At 37.8% G+C, this 23,651-nt stretch overlaps 2 protein-coding genes across 2 annotated transcripts in view; one reads left to right on the plus strand and one right to left on the minus strand.

Annotated features, from left to right (window-relative positions):
• COL3A1 (collagen type III alpha 1 chain) overlaps window positions 1-13,242 on the plus strand; it is a 54,591-nt gene extending 41,349 nt beyond the window's left edge. The window contains exon 51 of the mRNA XM_043577274.1: window positions 13,198-13,242. Coding sequence (XP_043433209.1) covers window positions 13,198-13,224 — 27 coding nt within the window. The 3' untranslated portion in view covers window positions 13,225-13,242. The remainder of the gene's footprint in view (window positions 1-13,197) is intronic.
• Window positions 13,243-20,554: 7,312 nt separating this feature from the next.
• The window catches only part of COL5A2 (collagen type V alpha 2 chain), a 146,907-nt gene continuing 143,810 nt past the window's right edge, over window positions 20,555-23,651 (minus strand). Inside the window, exons 53-54 of the mRNA XM_043577277.1 lie at window positions 23,095-23,334; window positions 20,555-22,255 (exon numbers count right to left, since the gene is read on the minus strand). Coding sequence (XP_043433212.1) covers window positions 22,109-22,255; window positions 23,095-23,334 — 387 coding nt within the window. The 3' untranslated portion in view covers window positions 20,555-22,108. The remainder of the gene's footprint in view (window positions 22,256-23,094; window positions 23,335-23,651) is intronic.

Consider the following 23,651-nt stretch of genomic DNA (forward strand, 5'->3'; position numbering starts at 1 on the left):
TTAGGCATCTTCGAAGCCAGAAATATTTGGCTAAGTCTTCTTCACATTGCATCACTCTGGCATTGACTCTCCTCCCTCTTTTATTTATACGGATTCTTATAATTACACTGGGTGCAACTTTGACAATTTCTGATAATCTCCCCATCTCAGGGTCAGTTGATTAGCAACCTTAATTCCACCTGCAGCCTTATGCCCAAAATAGCATCTAATGTGCAGTACTATGATGGTTTCACCAGGCTGCTTTTGGGGTATGATTTTGAATACAGCACTGAATGTCAGCATTCTCTTCATTTCTGTTTATTTATGAGCCTGGCTTCTATAGCTTTCTCTGAATTTCCTTGAACTTTGGACAAAATCTATAAATTACATTTCTACTTAAAACAACCAAGTTGATTTACGTTGTTTGTAACACAGAACCCCGACTAGGTCAGCAATTGATAACAGCGGTGATGGTGGTGAACAGAAATTCAGGAAAATGGAAAAACTCTGGGATCAAATGTTTGAGCTGGTTAGGGGTAAATATAGGAAAATCCAATGTGAATGCAGAGATGAGAACTTGGCAGCCTAGGGAGATAAGACTCACATCTGTCATCACCAGGAATAATTTGCACTTTGAAGCTAAGGCTGAAGAGGATGAATGACATCTGCTACACAGCAGGACATTTAAATTTCATGAGAAATTGCAGTCCTGCAAGTGGGTGTGTCTGCTTTATTGGCGATGCACAGGAAGAGAATGACAAGTTCAAACCCCTAACTTCTTGGCTCAAGGTGCAGGAGGAAAGTTTTGGCCTTTCTCTGACTGTGCTGAAATAAGTATATAAATGTGAAAAAACACATTTTAAAACTCATCTATTTGCACAGGTTTGAGATTACCAAAAAGCAAATATAAACCTTAATTTTGCAGATCAGCAAACTTCAACATAAATCTAAATGGATTTTCAAATTCCTTGTTTGACTGATACATAAGTGGGAAATAATAGGACCCAAAAATCCGCATGGGATTTTTGAAAGAACTCTCTTCAAATATTCCTGTTTCATATTAAATTACTCTAACCATGTAAAATAGGACCCTTTATTTTCTGCCTGGTAATATTTTTGCCTTTCTTGAGATGAAAAGATGTCTATAAGAGAACAATTCTTCTCATACTTCACTCCCACCACCGCTTATTGTCTACAGATTTGTAAATAAAGCCAGATCCCAGAATGCATTGAAGAGCAATTATAACAACTAAAAAGTCAATCTCAGGAGGAGGCTTACACATAAAAAGAAAGAAAAAATTTAATTAAACAATTTGTTCTAAAATCTGGACAATATGTGTGGAAGTGGGTTCTGAGGTACTAGACAAAGAAGAATTGTGCAATTCAGATTCGACAAAATGTACCAATATGTGAAAGTTAACAGAAAATTCTAGGTTATAATTATTAACATGGTTGGTTGACTGAACCAGGCCTCTAAGGCAGCCCAAATTAAATGAACAAAATGATTTGAGACATCGCAAAATTCCTACCAGATGGAGAATTAAAGAACTTAAGATAGAAATGTTGGAATGGCTTATCCTATGTGAGACAAGACATACCTTCTAACTATAGTCTCAGGATGGACCACCAAGATCTCGAGAGATACACAGTGAAGTATTGCCAGTGCTTTTGAAAGCCTCCACATAAATGTGTCTTTAGTCTGGAGATGGAAGTGGAAAACAGACTAGCTGAAATAAACTCCTTGCTTCAGTGGAGATGACAGGAGTGAGCAAAGGCCAAAGAGCATCTCTAGATCTCACCAGATCACCAGAAACAAAGTGAGAATAACTGTTGAAAGCTGTTAAGAGACAATAGGGTTAGAATGGTTAAAAAAAAAAAAGCCTAACTGTGAAATATAATATCTTTGGTGATGAGTAATTGATAAAGGGCCTACTATTTGGGCCCTATTAGATGGGCTGACTGTGAGAGCTGGGCTTAGTTTTTTCTAAACAATAATGACAAAAAATTCCAGTGCAGCCCATGTAGAAAGAGAGCTTGGTTGAACAATCATGTAAGACATGACTTTCCACCCAGTTTCCAGACCATGAGACACTTCATACAGCCAGAACCTTGAATGAAATAGAAGTTCAGAACTTTTCAGAAGTTCAGAGGAATTCTCCTACAATAACAACATAACCAATGAGCCAAGCATTGTGAATATGGCCAAACATTGTTCTAGTCACCTTAGACTTATCAATTAATGTACAATTCAATTCTATGAGTATTATTATCTTCATTTTACAAAAAAGAAAAAAAGAAGAAAGAAAAACATCATGAAAGATTAGGTAAATTGCCAAAGGTCACCTAGCTAGTAAGAGGTTAAGATTTGGGGTTAATTTAACACAAGCAATTTGAATTTGTAGCTAATACTACAAATCATGACAGCAGTTTAAAAGTTACCATGCTAGTGGTACACTGGAGAAAGGGTAAATGCATGTCTTGGGGGAAATTCCTTCTCCATCTCTATCATCTTCCTCTCATCAGTCATTACACTGTCATTAGTCTTTCTAATATCTCCCCTGCACAATCTTATCTATGTCCAAAACTTCAGTCAGCACTTTCACTGAAGATAACTCACAAATTTACATCTGCATTTAGTAGAACAAATGAGCCATGTATTCGGTGGTCTAACTGAGATCCCCACTAAAGTTTCCAAATATCTTTCAGGAAGCAAGCAATATGGAGACCTTGAAGAAGATTGCTTCAGACAGAGGGAACAGTGATTGCAAAGGTCTTGAGAGTGGGATGTTCTTGGTGTGTTCAAGGGACAGCAAAGGTAGCATGGTAGGAGCAGTTAGCATGTGGGAGAGTAATACAAGAAAAGACCACGGAAATAGACAGGGAAGCAGATAGTATGGACTCTTAGAGGAAGGGTGACCATGGGTCCGTAGTTCAGCTTTGCCTAGGAAAGCACTAATTGTAAGTATTTTCTGGATGTCTCATGACATTCAGCATCTTAGAACTCTTGTAAGTATTCTGATTTGATGATATTATATGGCCACTCTACTTCTATTTGGCCACTGCAAGGATCTTGGCCTTTGCCCTCAGTAAGATAAGAAGTCATTGAGCAAATGGACAGCATGATCTGATGAACAGTTTTAGCATGTCGCTGTAGTTGCTCTTTTGAGATAACAGTGTGTTGGAGCAGAATCTATGAGAATGATTAGGAGTCCATCACAATAATCTGGACCAAAGATCATGGTAGCTTCCACCAGGATGGTAATAGTGGAAGTGATGAAAAGTAGTTGAGCTTTAGATATATGTTGAATATGGAGGCAAAAGGAATTGCTAATAACTTGGATGTGTGATCTAAGAGAAAAGGAGATGTCAAGCATGAATCCAAAGCTTTTGGCCTGAGTAACTGGAGGAAGAGAGTCGCTAATAGCTGAGATGGAGGAGACTGTCAAGGTTAGAGATTTGAGGGGTTCAAGATTCTAGGCTGGATAGGCTACATTTGAATGCCTATCAATTATCTAAATAGACTTGCTGAGTTGATGGTTAGACAAATTCGGAGGTCAGAGGGGAGGTCCAGGTTAGAGAAACACACTTAGGAGTTTCAGCATATGTATGGTATGGTCTTTACATTCATGGAAGGAGATGCAATCATGAAGTAACTGAGTGTAGAAAGATAAGAGAAAGTGAATAAAAACTGAACTCTGGAGTATTCCAATATTTACAAGTGGGAAAAATGAAGAGGAAGCAGCAAAGAAGATAGAGAAGTAATGAAAGTAAACCAGCCAAGTACCTAGGCAGCAAGATGAAAAAAAGTTTGTTGTTTCAATTTTAAAATCATAGCATACTATGAGGATATTGTAAGCTTAGAATATGTATTCGAAGGTCACTAATCACAGATTTTAAAAAGTGAGATCAAGTGAAGTTCTATCAGTTTTCCGGTGTCTTATAGATTACAGTGATGTGGGGAGTTGCGGCAAGATGGCGGCTTAGGAGGACGCTGGGCTCACCGCACATCCTGCTGATCACTTAGATTCCATCTACACCTGCCTAAATAACCCAGAAAACCGCCAGAGGATTAGCAGAACGGAGTCGCCGGAGCCAAACGCAGACGAGAGGCCCACGGAAGAGGGTAGGAAGGGCGGCGAGGCGGTGCGCGCTCCACGGACTGGCGGGAGGGAGCCGGGGCGGAGGGGCGGCTCGCCGGCCAAGCAGAGCCCCCGAGTCTGGCTTGCAAAAGCGGAAGGGCCCGACGGACTGTGTTCCCACAACAAGCGCGACTTAGCGTCTGGGAGGTCATAAGTGAACAGCTCTGCTCGGAAAGCGGGAAGGCTGGAGGACAAAGGGAGGGAGAGCTGCTGAGCCTCCTGACAACAGAGCTCAGTTTGGTGGGGAACAAAGGCGCTCGCCAGCGCCATCTCCCCCGCCCATCCCCCAGCCGAAATCCCAAAGGGAACCGGTCCCTGCCAGGGAACTTGCTCACTCCGCGCAAACACCCAACTCTGTGCTTCTGCGGAGCCAAACCTCCGGCAGCGGATCTGACTCCCTCCCGCTGTCACAGGGCCCCTCCTGAAGTGGATCACCTAAGGAGAAGCTATCTAAGCCTGCCCCTCCTGCCCCCGAGCACCTTGCCTACCCACCCCAGCTAATACGCCAGATCCCCAGCATCACAAGCCTGGCAGGGTGCAAGTAGCCCAGACGAGCCACACCACCCCACAGTGAATCCCACCCCTAGGAGAGGGGAAGAGAAGGCACACACCAGTCTGACTGTGGCCCCAGCGGTGGGCTGGGGGCAGACATCAGGTCTGACTGCGGCCCCGCCCACCAACTCCAGTTATACACCACAGCACAGGGGAAGTGCCCTGCAGGTCCCCACCACGCCAGGGACTATCCAAAATGACCAAGCGGAAGAACTCCCCTCAGAAGAATCTCCAGGAAATAACAACAGCTAATGAGCTGATCAAAAAGGACTTAAATAACATAACAGAAAGTGAATTTAGAATAATAGTCATAAAATTAATCGCTGGGCTTGAAAACAGTATACAGGACAGCAGAGAATCTCTTGCTACAGAGATCAAGGGACTAAGGAACAGTCACGAGGAGCTGAAAAACGCTTTAAACGAAATGCATAACAAAATGGAAACCACCACAGCTCGGCTTGAAGAGGCAGAGGAGAGAATAGGTGAACTAGAAGATAAAGTTATGGAAAAAGAGGAAGCTGAGAAAAAGAGAGATAAAAAAATCCAGGAGTATGAGGGGAAAATTAGAGAACTAAGTGATACACTAAAAAGAAATAATATACGCATAATTGGTATCCCAGAGGAGGAAGAGAGAGGGAAAGGTGCTGAAGGGGTCCTTGAAGAAATAATAGCTGAGAACTTCCCTGAACTGGGGAAGGAAAAAGGCATTGAAATCCAAGAGGCACAGAGAACTCCCTTCAGACGTAACTTGAATCGATCTTCTGCACGACATATCATAGTGAAACTGGCAAAATACAAGGATAAAGAGAAAATTCTGAAAGCAGCAAGGGGTAAACGTGCCCTCACATATAAAGGGAGACCTATAAGACTCGTGACTGATCTCTCTTTTGAAACTTGGCAGGCCAGAAAGAATTGGCACGAGATTTTCAGGGTGCTAGACAGAAAAAATATGCAGCCAAGAATCCTCTATCCAGCAAGTCTGTCATTTAGAATAGAAGGAGAGATAAAGGTCTTCCCAAACAAACAAAACCTGAAGGAATTTGTCACCACTAAACCAGCCCTACAAGAGATCCTAAGGGGGACCCTGTGAGACAAAGTCCCAGAGACATCACTATAAGCATAAAACATACAGACATCACAATGACTCTAAACCCGTATCTTTCTATAATAACACTGAATGTAAATGGGTTAAATGCGCCAACCAAAAGACACAGGGTATCAGAATGGATAAAAAAACAAGACTCATCTATTTGCTGTCTACAAGAGACTCATTTTAGACCTGAGGACACCTTTAGATTGAGAGTGAGGGGATGGAGAACTATTTATCATGCGACTGGAAGCCAAAAGAAAGCTGGAGTAGCCATACTTATATCAGACAAACTAGACTTTAAATTAAAGGCTGTAACAAGAGATGAAGAAGGACATTATATAATAGTTACAGGGTCTATCCATCAGGAAGAGCTAACAATTATAAATGTCTATGCACCGAATAATGGAGCCCCCAAATATATAAAACAATTACTCATAAACACAAGCAACCTTATTGATAAGAATGTGGTAATTGCAGGGGACTTTAATACACCACTTACAGAAATGGATAGATCATCTAGACACATGGTAAATAAAGAAACAAGGGCCCTGAATGAGACATTGGATCAGATGGACTTGACAGATATATTTAGAACTCTGCATCCCAAAGCAACAGAATATACTTTCTTCTCGAGTGCACATGGAACATTCTCCAAGATAGATCATATACTGGGTCACAAAACAGCCCTTCATAAGTTTACAAGAATTGAAATTATACCATGCTTACTTTCAGACCACAATGCTATGAAGCTTGAAATCAACCACAGAAAAAAGTCTGGAAAACCTCCAAAAGCATGGAGGTTAAAGAACACCCTACTAACGAATGAGTGGGTCAACCAGACAATTAGAGAAGAAATTAAAAAATATATGGAAACAAACGAAAATGAAAATACAACAATCCAAACGCTTTGGGATGCAGCAAAGGCAGTCCTGAGAGGAAAATACATTGCAATCCAGGCCTATCTCAAGAAACAAGAAAAATCCCAAATACAAAATCTAACAGCACACCTAAAGGAACTAGAAGCAGAACAGCAAAGGCAGCCTAAGCCCAGCAGAAGAAGAGAAATAATAAAGATCAGAGCAGAAATAAACAATATAGAAACTAAAAAAACTGTAGAGCAGATCAACGAAACCAAGAGTTGGTTTTTTGAAAAAATAAACAAAATTGACAAACCTCTAGCCAGGCTTCTCAAAAAGAAAAGGGAGATGACCCAAATAGATAAAATCATGAATGAAAATGGAATTATTACAACCAATACCTCAGAGATACAAACAATTATCAGGGAATACTATGAAAAATTATATGCCAACAAATTGGACAACCTGGAAGAAATGGACAAATTCCTGAACACCCACACTCTTCCAAAACTCAATCAGGAGGAAATAGAAAGCTTGAACAGACCCATAACCAGCGAAGAAATTGAATCGGTTATCAAAAATCTCCCAACAAATAAGAGTCCAGGACCAGATGGCTTCCCAGGGGAGTTCTACCAGACGTTTAAAGCAGAGATAATACCTATCCTTCTCAAGCTATTCCAAGAAATAGAAAGGGAAGGAAAACTTCCAGACTCATTCTATGAAGCCAGTATTACTTTGATTCCTAAACCAGACAGAGACCCAGTAAAAAAAGAGAACTACAGGCCAATATCCCTGATGAATATGGATGCAAAAATTCTCAATAAGATACTAGCAAATCGAATTCAACGGCATATAAAAAGAATTATTCACCATGATCAAGTGGGATTCATTCCTGGGATGCAGGGCTGGTTCAACATTCGCAAATCAATCAACGTGATACATCACATTAACAAAAAAAAAGAGAAGAACCATATGATCCTGTCAATCGATGCAGAAAAGGCCTTCGACAAAATCCAGCACCCTTTCTTAATAAAAACCCTTGAGAAAGTTGGGATAGAAGGAACATACTTAAGGATCATAAAAGCCATTTATGAAAAGCCCACAGCTAACATCATCCTCAACGGGGAAAAACTGAGAGCTTTTTCCCTGAGATCAGGAACACGACAAGGATGCCCACTCTCACCGCTGCTGTTTAACATAGTGCTGGAAGTTCTAGCATCAGCAATCAGACAACAAAAGGAAATCAAAGGCATCAAAATTGGCAAAGATGAAGTCAAGCTTTCGCTTTTTGCAGATGACATGGTATTATACATGGAAAATCCGATAGACTCCACCAAAAGTCTGCTAGAACTGATACAGGAATTCAGCAAAGTTGCAGGATACAAAATCAATGTACAGAAATCAGTTGCATTCTTATACACTAACAATGGAGCAACAGAAAGACAAATAAAGAAACTGATCCCATTCACAATTGCACCAAGAAGCATAAAATACCTAGGAATAAATCTAACCAAAGATGTAAAGGATCTGTATGCTGAAAACTATAGAAAGCTTATGAAGGTAATTGAAGAAGATTTAAAGAAATGGAAAGACATTCCCTGCTCATGGATTGGAAGAATAAATATTGTCAAAATGTCAATACTACCCAAAGCTATCTACACATTCAATGCAATCCCAATCAAAATTGCACCAGCATTCTTCTCGAAATTAGAACAAGCAATCCTAAAATTCATATGGAACCACAAAAGGCCCCGAATAGCCAAAGGAATTTTGAAGAAGAAGACCAAAGCGGGAGGCATCACAATCCCAGACTTTAGCCTCTACTACAAAGCTGTCATCATCAAGACAGCATGGTATTGGCACAAAAACAGACACATAGACCAATGGAATAGAATAGAAAACCCAGAACTAGACCCACAAACGTATGGCCAACTCATCTTTGACAAAGCAGGAAAGAACATACAATGGAAAAAAGACAGCCTCTTTAACAAATGGTGCTGGGAAAACTGGACAGCAACATGCAGAAGGTTGAAACTAGACCACTTTCTCACACCATTCACAAAAATAAACTCAAAATGGATAAAGGACCTGAATGTGAGACAGGAAACCATCAAAACCTTAGAGGAGAAAGCAGGAAAAGACCTCTCTGACCTCAGCCGTAGCAATCTCTTACTCGACACATCCCCAAAGGCAAGGGAATTAAAAGCAAAAGTGAATTACTGGGACCTTATGAAGATAAAAAGCTTCTGCACAGCAAAGGAAACAACCAACAAAACTAAAAGGCAACCAACGGAATGGGAAAAGATATTCGCAAATGACATATCAGACAAAGGGCTAGTATCCAAAATCTATAAAGAGCTCACCAAACTCCACACCCGAAAAACAAATAACCCAGTGAAGAAATGGGCAGAAAACATGAATAGACACTTCTCTAAAGAAGACATCCGGATGGCCAACAGGCACATGAAAAGATGTTCAGCGTCGCTCCTTATCAGGGAAATACAAATCAAAACCACACTCAGGTATCACCTCACGCCAGTCAGAGTGGCCAAAATGAACAAATCAGGAGACTATAGATGCTGGAGAGGCTGTGGAGAAACGGGAACCCTCTTGCACTGTTGGTGGGAATGCAAACTGGTGCAGCCGCTCTGGAAAGCAGTGTGGAGGTTCCTCAAAAAATTAAAAATAGACCTACCCTATGACCCAGCAATAGCACTGCTAGGAATTTATCCAAGGGATACAGGAGCACGGATGCATAGGGCCACTTGTACACCAATGTTCATAGCAGCACTCTCAACAATAGCCAAATTATGGAAAGAGCCTAAATGTCCATCAACTGATGAATGGATAAAGAAATTGTGGGTTATATACACAATGGAATATTACGTGGCAATGAGAAAAAATGAAATATGGCCTTTTGTAGCAACATGGATGGAACTGGAGAGTGTGATGCTAAGTGAAATAAGCCATACAGAGAAAGACAGATACCATATGGTTTCACTCTTATGTGGATCCTGAGAAACTGGACAGGAACCCATGGGGGAGGGGAAGGAAAAAAAAAAAAGAGGTTAGAATGGGAGAGAGCCAAAGCATAAGAGACTGTTAAAAACTGAGAACAAACTGAGGGTTGATGGGGGGTGGGAGGGAGGAGAGGGTGGGTGATGGGTATTGAGGAGGGCACCTTTTGGGATGAGCACTGGGTGTTGTATGGAAACCAATTTGTCAATAAATTTCATAAAAAAAAAAATAAAATAAAATAAATAAAAAAATAAAAAAATAAAAAAATAAAAAAAAATAGATTACAGTGATGTGATACAATCCCCCAATTCATATTATCATTTTAAAACCATACTATCACTTTATTATCTCTTACTCGTTGAAGGATTGAATACAACTCTCTTTACCTTCACACTGGCATTTAACAACAACTTTATTATTTGAAGTCAAATTCATTTTATAAGTCCTGAGGATGAAATTTATATGGTCATTGTAACACATTGGGAACATGCAGACAAGTAAGAAGGAAAATCGATTATCCTTGTCCCATACCAGTGGATATTTCCTTAAAATATTTTATGTATATTCTAACATAACTGTGACAATATCACAGAGGCAATTTTGTATTCCACTTATTTCATTTAATTTGATACCACTTTATATAAAAATATTTTTTTGATTTTGGGAATAATTAGGAAAAACACAAAGGCAATTATTTTTAATGAGTAATGGCTTCAAAGTTAGAAATCACACCAAAATGTCTTTACTTTTATCTAGTTTATGCTAAAATTTTACTTGTCTGGGTTCTATCTTAGAGGAATGTGCTTATTTTTAAGAGTGAGTCATAAACTGTGAAAAATGTTTTCCTTTCAGACACAATTCTCCATTGAGTCATAACTCACTGAGTTTGATATAATATTAAGGAAACATTCTACATGATAGAACATAGACAAAAGCTCTCACCAAATCTTTGTGTTTCCCAGTCTGCCACACTATGGTTTTCACAGCCCTTATAAAGAATCACTTGTTGAATTCATGTCATAAAGAAAAAAATATATATATCATCTATGGCCAACATTTTTTTAAACAAATTCTTCTCTGATGATAATTTTGCTTCTCTTTTTTCTTCTCATCTCTTTAAATACTGTCCTAAAACATACTTCCTTTTAAAACTCCTAAATGTTTTACTAAAATGTACAGAATTACTTGGCATCTTTTAATCATATCTGATATGATTCTTATTAACAGAAATCAGACTACCTATTGTGGTCCATAAAACTTATTTCACATCAGTTTAATGATGATCTGAAAACAATGATATGCTTGTTGCAATGTTGAAAATGAGATACTTCATAATTAAATAGGAAGAGGAAACCCCCCCCCCAAAAAAAAAAAACGATTTAAGCTCATTCTTAGATTGAGTTCTCTGGAAACAGACTCTAAACTGGCAAAGTGTGACCAGAAGATTTATTAAGGAATCATTTCAAGAGACACAGAAAAGCAGGTTTGGACAGAAGAAGCTGACCCACATGCAATTGACACTGAGGTTTCAGACAACCCTGTAATAAATTCTGGAACTGAGATGTCCTTTCAGAGTTGTTATAATTCACAGTAAGAGGGATGGGTCTGTGCATCCTTGAGTTAGTCATTGACTGGACCCAGAGGGAATGGAACTTCCCTTCAGTAAGGCAGTCCTGGTGACTAAAAGCAATTCTCAATGAGGGGCATGGTTGTGAATTCTCAGTAACAGGTACAGGTATTCCCAGGTGCCATTGATGCTTTGGCTTTGAAGAGAAAGTATGAGTGGAGCAATGTATTATCTACAATAAGCTCCTACTCTGTGCTCAGCACTCTGCTAAACACTATAGGGGGATATAACAAATAATTGCTTCTCCTTAGGAATATGTTGTCTAGAATTGGTAAGTTGAACTCATATGAAATAATGCAAAAGCATTCATGGTGGTGAACAATTAAGTGCCAAGATGTGTGGGTTCAACTAAGGAGATACAGATATTACATGAGAAAAAGAAATGGTCAGTGATGATTATATTGTCAGTACAGTCTTCAAGAAGATAAAACTTGAGTTGTGCAATAAAAAAGGAGTATGATTTGGGCAAATGGTGGAGAAAAGGGAAGTGATTTCAGACTAAGAAACAAAAGAAGAAGAGAAATAGAGGCAGGAACAATTATTCTATGCCCAAGGAATAGTGAAGAATCCATACTACCTAAATCCATTCATTTGAATTCAGAAACATTATTGAGCAATTATTTAATGCAAGGCCCAGAACCAAATGCTCAAGAAGGCTCAAGGAGAATGAGAGACCATGAAGTTTAGAAAACACAAGACTCAACATAATAAGTTGTGTTAGAGAGACATGAGGTACTAGAAAGGCACAGGACGGAACAATCATGTCCACTTAGCAGAGCTCATGAAAGGTTATATACAGAGGGTGGCCTTTGAGTCAGACTTTAAGTAACAGAATGTTTTCAGGGAGAGAGAGAAAAGAAGTTCACAGGAAATACTGTAAAGAAACAGGTGCAGAGTTATGGGGTGTATTTGTTGTTTAAATTCATCCAGTTTCAGATGGAGCATGGGTTTCTTGTGATGCTGTAATAAGATAAGGCTGAAAGTATAGTCTGGACCAAAGAACTTAGAAAGGTAAGGGGCCAGGGTTTTTGTTTTTGTTTTTGTTTTTGCTTTTTATTTGATTCTTAATGTAGAGACTTATAAAGGTTTTAATTATTGGAAGACTATTGCCTGAAGAGAGTACAAGACCAAAGGAGGTGTGGGGGGACAGGATCAGATTTACAGGCAATTAAGGAATATCTGTTTTGAAGAAGGAAGAATGAATCACCATTTTAGGGAAGAAGTGGATAAGACTAAAAAAATTTGACAAAAAAAACCAGAGTACTTTTTTTTTTCAAAGACTAGACAAACGAGTCACAGAGAGTAGACATACTTGATGGGAAAACTGGGTTAAGAGGAGAAAAAGGGGTCAGCAAAAGGAGGACATCAAAAGTCATGCATGAGATGTTTCTGTTTAATAAGGGAGGACTAAGTGGAAAGTTACACAACTTTCTACGTGGCAGTTCAACATAACAGTGATTCATCTGGAAGAGTGGTTGAACGTGATAAAATGTGTGACTGATTGGAGAATACTAGGTCAGGGGCGGCTAAGTAGATTTGGAAATTATCCTTCTACAGATGGTCGATGAAATCATCTGGCTCCAGATGAAATCATTAGGGAGCAAAACTTCCAAAGGAAAGGGGAAAAGGTCAGCATGGTGTATACGTGGTGGGAGGGAGGCTGTGGAGAGAGCATCAGCAAGAGTCTCATTTGGCATCCTGTAGCTTTTAATGGTTGAAGAAAAGGAGGATTTAATTTTAAGAGCTAAGATGAATTCAAGGGCTATGAGCACAGAAAGGAAACTGAACAGAAGGCAGGTATTGTTAGTGTTGTTGATAAAAATGATTTGGGCCTGATTTTCAAATTTGTCTTGAATTTAAGCCACCTGGAGACTATTCTCTGTGGAGGCAACGAGAGCACATATTTGAAGGAATTAAGGCATTCACTGCCTGGAGGAACCCACAGAGCACAGCATTATGTAGCGAAACACGTCAGATGTCCCAGAGAGGAGCGTGGACTGCATTGCACCTTCCTATCTGAATCTTTGGGGCTTACATTTTCATTACAGATGTCTTCCATTTCTGTTATTAGTGGCTAATAATTGTTATCATTCTGTATCTCCAGCTGCCTTCCCTTGTATGATCTATCTTAGAACAGCTTCAACTGTTGGGAAAATTGTTCACATTGACATTGCTGTTCTACCTTCCTCTGTTTATTACCATTGAATCTGTATTTTTTATTTCACATACATGCAGACAGATCTCTTATGATACCTGTGGCATTTAAGCATAATTGCTTATATGCATAGGCTTTTGGTGTGCTGTCCTTGAATGGTGGTAAATCATATTCTTTGATTCAAAGAAATGCAGTTTGGGTTTTTGGTTTTTTGCCTTGTAAGATAGTCACGTGGTAAGGCATTAATATGAATTAAATATCATTTGAAATGCTTCTTGGTGGCATCAAAATAAAATTCATCAAAGACTTATAAGCATAATTTAAATAGAATTTTTGGGGCTCCTGGGTGGCTCAGTCTGTTGAGCATCTGACTTCAGCTCAAGTCATGATCCCAAGGTCAGTGAGTTCAAGCCCTGCATCGGGTTCTGTGCCGACAGCTCAGAGCCTGGAGCCTGCTTCAGATTCTGTGTCTCCCTCTGTCTCTGCTCCTCCCCTGCTAACACTCTGTCCCTCTCTGTCTCTCAAAAAAAAATAATAATAAAACATTAAAAAATTTAAAAAATTATATAGAATTATGCTGAATTTCATCTTTAGGGCTTCATATTGTAACAGCCTCACTGGTGTCTTTGCCTACATTGATTTTCAACCAGAATTTTCATCCACATATTTTCTTCTGTTGGGCCTTCATGGTTTTAGTCATGAAAGTGTAAAAATGAGAACAAGAACTGCATTACAGCATCAGAGGTGGCTTCAAGCTCTCTTTTCCAAAGTTTGTGGTTACTTTTAACAACTAAGTTTCAGGATGCTGTAATTAAAAAATAATACTGGTGGTAATAGGAATATAACTTTCCTCTTTCTCTTTTTTCCCCCTTAAACATCAGTGTTCCCAGTGATCTGTCCTAGTTCACTGCTCTCCTTTTAATTCCTTCTTGAGTGATCCAAAGCTTTAACAGCTCGTTGATGGGAAGGCTCAAATATCGTTAAGTATAATACCAGCCTACGTCCAGCTGGATGTTCCGCAGGCACAGTGCATGTGTCCTCGGCCTGTCCCCTTAACTACTCCCCATCTTAGTAAATGCCACCATCTTCCATCCAGCTACCGAGCCTAGAAACTTGAGAATTATCTGAAATTGCTTGCTGCCTCACCCCCTTCTTTTTCATCATATTCTATTGATTCTATTTCTTAAATATCTCCCAAATCCATCCCTCTTTCTCCATCCTCAGTGGCCTTGACTTATTCCTTGTTTCTTTTTCTCCAACATTGTTCTAACTAATCTCTCTATTTTCAGTCTCACTCATTTTGAAATTTCTCCCTTAAGTATTGTTTCCAAGGTGATGTTTCTAATATGCAAATCACAATATGTGTCTTCCTTTCATTCAGTACTTTTCAATAAGCATTCTATTTATATTTTGGATGGTTTCGATTTTGTTCAAAGGGATTGGCCTGCATGCAGGATATTCAGCATCTTTGGCCTATCCACAAAACACCTAGAATATCTCCCAATTTTTATGCTGAGCACAAACACCCTCCTCACACACTTCCAAGGGCCTTCTAGACGGTATGCTTACACTCTCCGCTGAAAACCAAAAATAGTTTCCTAAAAGAAACTCCTCCAGGATAATTTTCATTCTCTTTAGCTTGACACGCAAGCTTCTTCAGGATACCTCTTTCTGCTGCTTTTATTTATTTCCCAACAACTGCTCTCATGCAGCCTATGGCCATGCCAGCTCACTTGGGGCTCCCCACACAGGCCACATCTTTTAAGAACTCCGTGCCTTGATCTATGTTGTTCTCTATTTCTGGTCCCTTGCTCAAGACAGTTCTTATCCTTCAAGACTCAGGTATCCCTCGGGGTGCCTGGGTGGCGCAGTCGGTTAAGCGTCCGACTTCAGCCAGGTCACGATCTCGTGGTCCGTGGGTTCGAGACCCGCGTCGGGCTCTGGGCTGATGGCTCAGAGCCTGGAGCCTGCTTCCGATTCTGTGTCTCCCTCTCTCTCTGTCCCTCCCCCGTTCATGCTCTGTCTCTCTCTGTCCCAAAAATAAATAAAAAACGTTGAAAACAAAAAAAAAAAATTAAAAAAAAAGACTCAGGTATCCCTCTCTGCTTTCCCTTCTTTGCAAATTCCTGCCTAGTTTAGATGGCTCAGTTCTGTGGTTCCACTGTGAATACTTGCTTCATCAAGATCAGCTGTCACCACATATTTATCCAATTCAGTTGCTGGGTTGTTCTGTTTCACCCACTTAACGGTAAATATAAAGCTTGAAGTGGCTTCCTGTAGCATCGGCTGGATAATCGTTTCACATTCCAAATTTAAAAAGTGCCAATATCCTTACATGAAATACACATGCAAATCATGCACCCACAACCAATTCCTAGGCTATAGCCTAAATCAGTCTGCCACCATTGTAAAATTGCTTTTGTCATGTGGATTTTAAGTTCCACTCTGTTCGATATCTGTTCTTGTAATTTTTACAAATGATGCTTTAAGTTACTTGTCATCCTGTAAAATTGATGGTCCTGGAAGATACCCCATTGTACACCTGCTCTTTCTCTTCCCTGCAGATCACATCTGGCCACAGCAACTCTTCACATTAATAGGAATCCAGATAAACCAATTTGAGAAAATGACTTCCACATTCAGTTAAAAAAAAAACAGACAAAAAGTATGTTTTCCTGCATCTTCTTTTACACCTACTACAATCAGACATTTTAAAATTTGTCACATTCTGATAGAATTTAGTATCTTACTGTTTTCATTGCATCTTTATTTCTAATAATATGAAATATCTTCCACATATTTGTTGGCCTTTATATTATGGACTCTGTGAATTATCTAGATAGGATTTTGCATATTTTATTTGCTTTTTTCTTATTGATACCTAAAAACTTTCTGTAAGTAAATCTATTAAGCCCTTTCTGTCACGTTAATTACAAAAATTTTCTGGACACCTGGGTGGCACAAGTGGTTAAACATCCAACTAGATTTTGGCTCGGGTCATGATCTCACGGTTTGTGAGTCTGAGCCCTGCATCGGGCTCTGCCCTGACAGTGCAGAGCCTGCTTGAGATTTTCTCTCTCCCTCCCTCATTCCCTCTCCCTCTGCCCCTCCCTTGTTTGTGCACTCTTCTTTCTCTCAAAATACATTGTTCTAATAAATGTTCTAATGTTAAATATATATATACATATTTATATATATAACATTAAATATAAATATATATAAGTATATATATATAATTATAAAACTTTTCCAGTTTGAACATGCATGTAAGGTTTTATAATCTAGATGTAAAATGTCTTTGAGAATCTGATCTTCCAATAGTTTATTATTTATATATTTGTTTTCACTCCCATTCCAAGATTATTAAGCTGCTCAAAATATTTTATTCTAATATATTTAGAGGTTTTTCTTTTCAAATGGAAATATGCAGTTCATTTGGGAAATTTCTTGGTATGAGGATTAGAGAAGGAAACATGCTTTAAAATTATAAATGTATATTGGGTGCCTGGGTGGCAATCATGATCCCAGGGTCAGCGGGTTGAGCCCTACGTTGTCCCCTGCACTGAATGCTGTGTAGCCTGCTTAAGATTCTCTCTCTCTCTACCTCTGTCACTTCTCCCCCACCTGAACTTTTTCTCTAAAATAAAAGAAAAATAAAATAAAATGATAAATGTCTATCAAGTGCCTGTAATATCTTTTAGTAAATGAGAATTTAATTATGTGTTAAATTCTAATATAGATACATAGATTCATTTCTGAATACTCTTCTTCCACTGTGGCCAGTAGCTTTTTTTCTATATTTTTCATCTAATTTTATCTAGTAGAGCCAGTGACCCATCTTTACTCATTTCTGTTTTGAGAGGGATTCCTCATCATTTTCTTGCATATTTTTTATTCCAATGAACTTTAGAATGATTTTATCATGTTCCACGTTTTTAAGATTCTATAGGGATTTTGAGTGGGGTTGTAATTAATTTAGACATGAATTTAGGAAAAACAATTACATTTCTCAAATACTGAGCTTCTCTATGTCAGAATAAGTCACATTGATTCCCATTTTAACCTTATTTTACATATCTTAGTCAAATGTTATAGTTTTTCTAGTCAGGTTCAACAAATTTATCATCAGGTTTAGTTTTTAGTGTTATATGCTGCTATTGCCATTGGAGATAGAATCATTTATTTTTTTGTGTGTTTCCTATCCAGTAATACTAATAGAAGCAGTAACAATAATACATAGTAATAATTATATATACTTCACACCAGTAAATCAAGTATTAATACTCTCTAAATGTACTTTTCCAATTACACAGTATATAATTTATCATCATTCAATGAATATATTTTGGATAAACACAAATACCAGGCAGTATGTTAGATCCTTATAAACAGCCCCTGCCCTTGTAACAATGAATAGAGAAGACTGACACTAACTGAATAATCATACAACTGTATAAAGCATTGTAGTTGTGCTACAAGGAAAAGTACAGAGTGCCAAGAGAATTTATAACAGGGACTTTATTTAACCAGGGTGATAGTGAAGGGTGAGGATGTATCTAAACAGAATCTAAAAGATGAGTACAAGTAAACTGAGCAGAAGGAATACATATCCAATTAGATTTTGACAGGCTGGGGAATCAGCCTTTCAGGAAATGGACATAAATCCATTGTGTGTGGAGCAGAGAGTAAGGCTGATAGTGGCAACATGAAGCTTCAAAAGTCAGGTGTCAGGTCATGGAAGAGTCTCAGAGTTTAAGGATTTTTATCTTTATCCTAAAAGTTTCTACTAAAGTTTTTTTAAGGGGTGTGTGTGTGTGTGCATGCACGCATGCACGTTGGAAGGAGCAAGGGAGAATGAAGTGACATATTCAGATCAGTATTTCAAATTGACCATTCTGGCTCTTTGGGAAGAATGGATCAGAAAAACACAACAATGAATACCTGAAAACCTATTGGAAGGCTACTGAAGGAGCCCAGGTGAGAGATAATGATAATGTGGACTAGCATAGTGGCAGGGGACGCAGAGAGAAGAATATGGTTTTAAGAAACATTAGGCTGACTTAAAAAAAATACAAAAGCACCAGTTATTTTACTCAAAATGAGTTTATTTGGAAATAGCAGAGGAATTGCAATTCGGAACCAGCAAACTACTGTGAACCCATAAGCCATAGCAAGTCTGGAGTCTTGTTTTTATAGCTGAAGGGAGGAAGCTGGGAGGGACTGTTTCACTGAATTCTCATTGGTTGTGCTGTTGCTAGGCAAAGAGAAATTCTTCCTTCCACCTGCTGGGGTACATAAATTATGCTTCTTTCCTGCTGGGAAATTCAAGATATACTTCTTACAACAAGTGGTAGTTTGTAAGAGCTCTCCCTTCAGGGCTTCCCAACTCTGTTATAAATTAAGTTTCCTTTATTTTCACAAGGCAAAATTGAAAATACTTAACAATGCCAGAATTCTGGCTTGGTGAGGGAGGGAGGTGACAAGAACAACTCCCAGGTTTCTAGCCTGACTAAATGGATGGATGGTGAGGCTATTGTCTGAGATAGGGAACACAGAATATAAAACCAGCTTTGAGATAGAAATATCAAGAATTTTTTTTTAAGATGCTGAGCTACACGTACTTCTGAACACTGAATGAAGATGGTGAGTTAAACATTTATGTACGCATTTCTCGAACTCCAAGGGATTTGTGCTGTGTATATGCATTTTGGAGCTACTGACACATGGTAATTAAAACTGTGAGCATAGATAATGGCCAGTGATGACAGAATATTGTGTGTGAAGGTAAAGAGAAAAAGACTGATCCTTGGGGAATGCCAACAATTAAATTTGGATAAAATGATGCAAAATGGGAAGAAAAGCTGTTCTTGGGTAATCCAGCCATTTGATTAAAAAAAATCAGCTTATGGACATGCCTTGTGCTCCACAGGTTTTTGGTTGTCATGTGGTATCATTGCCTTGGTTTACCATTGTTGGAACTCTGCCCCCAAAATTACCTTTTAAGAGATTATTCTTAGTCTTTCCTGAAATCTTCATAATTTCAAAGAAAAATGTTATTTTAAGATGCTCTTTTCCATGGTGTGATAGGGACTCTGAGGTAGTTCTAATCAGTGTTCTTTTTCTCCTCCAGTATATTCTTGCATCTGCTTTCTGCCATATAATACCACTCTATTGAGAAGGAATTTTGACTATAATTTCTCTGAATCTCATTTCAATTGGGAATAAATTATTCAACTTGGCCATAATTTAACACATTTTATGAGTTTGGGACTTTTTCAGCATTCTTTATGCTTTCTTTGCTATTTTTTTTTCATTTCTGTTAATTAGGCAAATTTTCACTTGTATTTTTAATAAATTAATATTAAATTAATGTCACCATCCTCCCCAGCTATAGATTAGTTCACTTTTGATCATGTAGAGTTTGAAATATCATTTAGAAAGGTAAAGAGGTCCATGAGTCTAGTGGGACCTATCGATCTAGAACTCAGGCAAGTAATTTGAGGGCTTTTGGAATTGTCTGGGGCAAACTTTAATTCCTGAGCTCCAAATAAGAGCTGGTATTTCTATAGCTAGAGATTATTTAGTGTTTTCGACTTAAGAGAATCACCACATATTTCTGGTTTATCTATCTAAACTTGTACAAGCTTTATAGGTTGGATTTGAAGGAAGTTTTAATACAAACAAAACTCACAAATGTCCTTAGGTATATAAATATTCAAATGTAAGATGTAGAGCTCAAATAATAACCAACTTGGGGAAAAATAAAGTTGTGAAATAAATACTGAAAATAAAACTCTGAAAACATTTAGGCTAAATTCATATGTGTTATACTTTGAAACAGACATTTTATTACCACAGTTTATTCAACCATGAAAAACCAGTTGCATTTCTCTTTTTATCAATAATACTACCCGAGATTTTTAAGGGCAAAGACAGTGATAATTAGTGTCGTGTTGCCTTTGTGGGTGATTTTAAAATTGATTTTCATTTCTAAGCCAGTATGTACACAATGGGAGGTATTTGTTGTTTTATCCTTTAAATAAATGGCAAGTAAAGAATACCACAACACTTTACTTTTCACTATTGGAAATAAAATGGATCTAATATGTTCAAAGGAATTTCACAAAACGAAAACCATTGACATGACAAAAGCGTGCATTTAATTTGATGCTTTGCAGAGATACATGACTAAAGTTGCGTGCATGGCTTGTCCTTTGGGATGGTCCCAGCTGTTTATTTTTAAAGAAAAAATAAAAATGGAGCCAACAAATGCATTTAAGGGGGAAAAAAACCTTGAGACACAAGGGGACCTACATGTTCTGGTCTAAGAAACATGCAAGTATCACAAAACATTCCAGATACAGTATGACAGAGGAACAATGAAAAGGCACTGGAACAATGCTCCTTCTTTCAGAAATGGGAAGTCTAACAGTTATTTTTTCACAAATGGTATTGGTGAAACCATCTTTATTTTAAAAAAAAAATTATAAAAGGAATTTTAGCACCATCATTAGAGGAAAAAAAATAATACATTTTAGCCCTGCCTATCTCCAGTCTTGGAATAATAACAGAAGCATAGCACCTTTTAGTATCTAAAATATAAACAAGAATAGTAAGTCCATCCCAGCTTCTAGAGATGAGGTAGCTCATGCTAAGAAATGTTGGGTCACTTTTCCTATGAGAGTTCAAAGGCCAAATGTTCTACTTCCAATCATCACATTTGATTAGAGTCAGCTCCACCACTTGAGTTTCTAAATCTTTTTCTTCATTATAGCCTTCAGGATGATGAGATTGTACATGTGGAAGACTCTCGACTTTGGGTCCTGGACATATGTTTATAAAGTTGTACATGTAAATTATTTTTCATTCAATGTCTTCTTAAACAAGAAAGTGCAAATGTATTCAATGGTATATTGATGGTAACTTCTATCTATATTGATAGACTGAGTCAAGAGGGAAAGGTACCTTTAAATTTGAATGAGAAAAAGTCTGAACTTACCACCCTTTACAAAAATTTCAGATCACTTTGTTTTCCAGAAATTCCAATGAATGTATAGTATTTAAAAATTCCATTTAATACAGTGAGAAATTGATGGGGTTTTTTTCAAGTTCTCTTTGAAGAGTCCCTATGGTAGTTACACAATCTCTAGACATGCATGCGGGTTTCAATCACAAGGGTAAACATTCTGATTTCATTTTTAATTGATAATTTGGGAATGAGAGGTCACAAAAGGGCACTACTTTGTATTTTTCAAACTACAGTCAAGTGAAACAAACATGTGTTGTGGTTTTACATACCCCACTCTTTAAGCTACCTGCCAGGAAGAAGAATTTTCTCATAAATACTAAGCAACTTTGTCATTACATTGAAATAAATTGAAGAAAACGGAGATTCATTTTATTCAATCAGTTTACTTTTTTAAAAGGTGGTCAATGTCATTGGTCGTCTTAAACCTAAACTGCTGTATTGAAAAATATTTTAAATCAATTAAAACTTGAGGATTGTAAGTAAAATAAATATTCTGAAGGATAAGGAGGCCAGGCACTTAAGACCATATATACAATGCTGATGCAGGATCAGCCATTACTTCAAGAGTCTCAGGATCAGCTTCAAACAGTCAAAATTCTTGTGAATGGTGGTGGTCATTGATGGCGGGGGTGGTGCTCATTGTCGATGTATCTTGGCTTGCTTTACACAAAACAAACTGGCCCAATTTCGATGCCAAATTCTTGGTCTGTGCTGCCAACATCCACAGGGGCAAGATCTATGATGGGCAAGCGTGCCACATTCTGTGTTCTATATTCAAAGATGGTCTTGCCCACATTTCCATTTCGTTTCTAGAATTAAATGGTGCAACAGGTTAATAGTATATACAAATTATTCCAAAGATGTTAGGCATAAATTTCCAAGCCAAACTTGATAATGTGAAAGCAATTTCTTTTAGTGCACTACTTGAAATTAAGAGCACTGTTAATATCAAGCTGTACTGGCATAGCTGGAGGCATTTCTTACATACTTTAAATTGAGAAAATGCCTTTTGTTCTTTTGCAGCTTCCCAAATGGTCACTAACAACATAAACTGTGAAAGCCTTTTTTGCTTTTCACAAAGGAAATAATTCACCATGAAATATTTTCCTTTTTTATATCTATATATACAAATGGGGAGACATACAAATCAGTGAAAAATACAAGGAGTATCTCAGATTGATTATCTGTTTTAGAATCAAGGAATTTTAAGCATGTAACTGAGCTGAAATAAAGTGACTTGCAGGAGAACCAAAGTGAGTTTGCAGAAGAGCTGGGTTGAATCCCAAGGATCCGGTCCTTTGTTAATTATCGTATTAAAACTTCTACCATGCTTCATGTACTAATACACATTCACATTTATGCTAAAGAGTATAAGTGAAGCTTCACTAAGCTATAAGCTTCACTAAGTATATATATATATATATATAAGTATATATATATAAGTATATAAGTATATATAGTGAAGTATAAGTTTCACTAAGCTATACTATACTATTCACTATAGCTATACTAACTATAAAAAGTATAAGTGAAGCTATTATGCATAATCATATACTGGGTAAAATTGCCCCCACTTCTGCCAATGCAGCATTTTTAACAAAATACATTTTTACTCAACCAGATCAATAGATAGATTAAAAGTACTTACAGAGCAAGTATCTTGAAGAACTATGTATCTGAATCTAACATTTCCCTCTGCTTTGATTTCCAAGTCATTTGACCCTTTGAGAACCACAGCTTTCTTGAGGTTTTTGGCTTGATCATCCATGTATCCTACACTGTTTTTACAGATGTAAGTAATGTTCTGGGAAGCTTCTTTTGATAAAAGGCGCAAGAAGGTCATTTGAGTAATGGCTGCATTAGGTGACCGATGGTCTCCATAAACAAACTAGAGAAACAAAGAGTCTTTGTTATAGGAAACACTGAAAGGTTTTAATAAGTGCTGTGTGTGTGTGTGTGTGTGTGTGTGTGTCTGCGTCTCTGTGTGCATGTGTGATTTCAGACATCAATTTCGAAGAGTATTACTTTTATTCTTTCATATAACAACATACTCTACCTATATATAAAAATATTTTAAAACTTCTATGAATACTTACAAGGGAGAACCTCTGTCTTTATTACTCCAAACAAAAGGTAATGAAATCAATGACAATTACAACTCAGTAGAGAAAATATAAGTATTTTAGAAATCTGCTTCTGTTTAAA

This window comes from Prionailurus bengalensis, chromosome C1 (assembly GCF_016509475.1).
Source record: "Prionailurus bengalensis isolate Pbe53 chromosome C1, Fcat_Pben_1.1_paternal_pri, whole genome shotgun sequence".
NCBI lineage: Eukaryota > Metazoa > Chordata > Mammalia > Carnivora > Felidae > Prionailurus > Prionailurus bengalensis.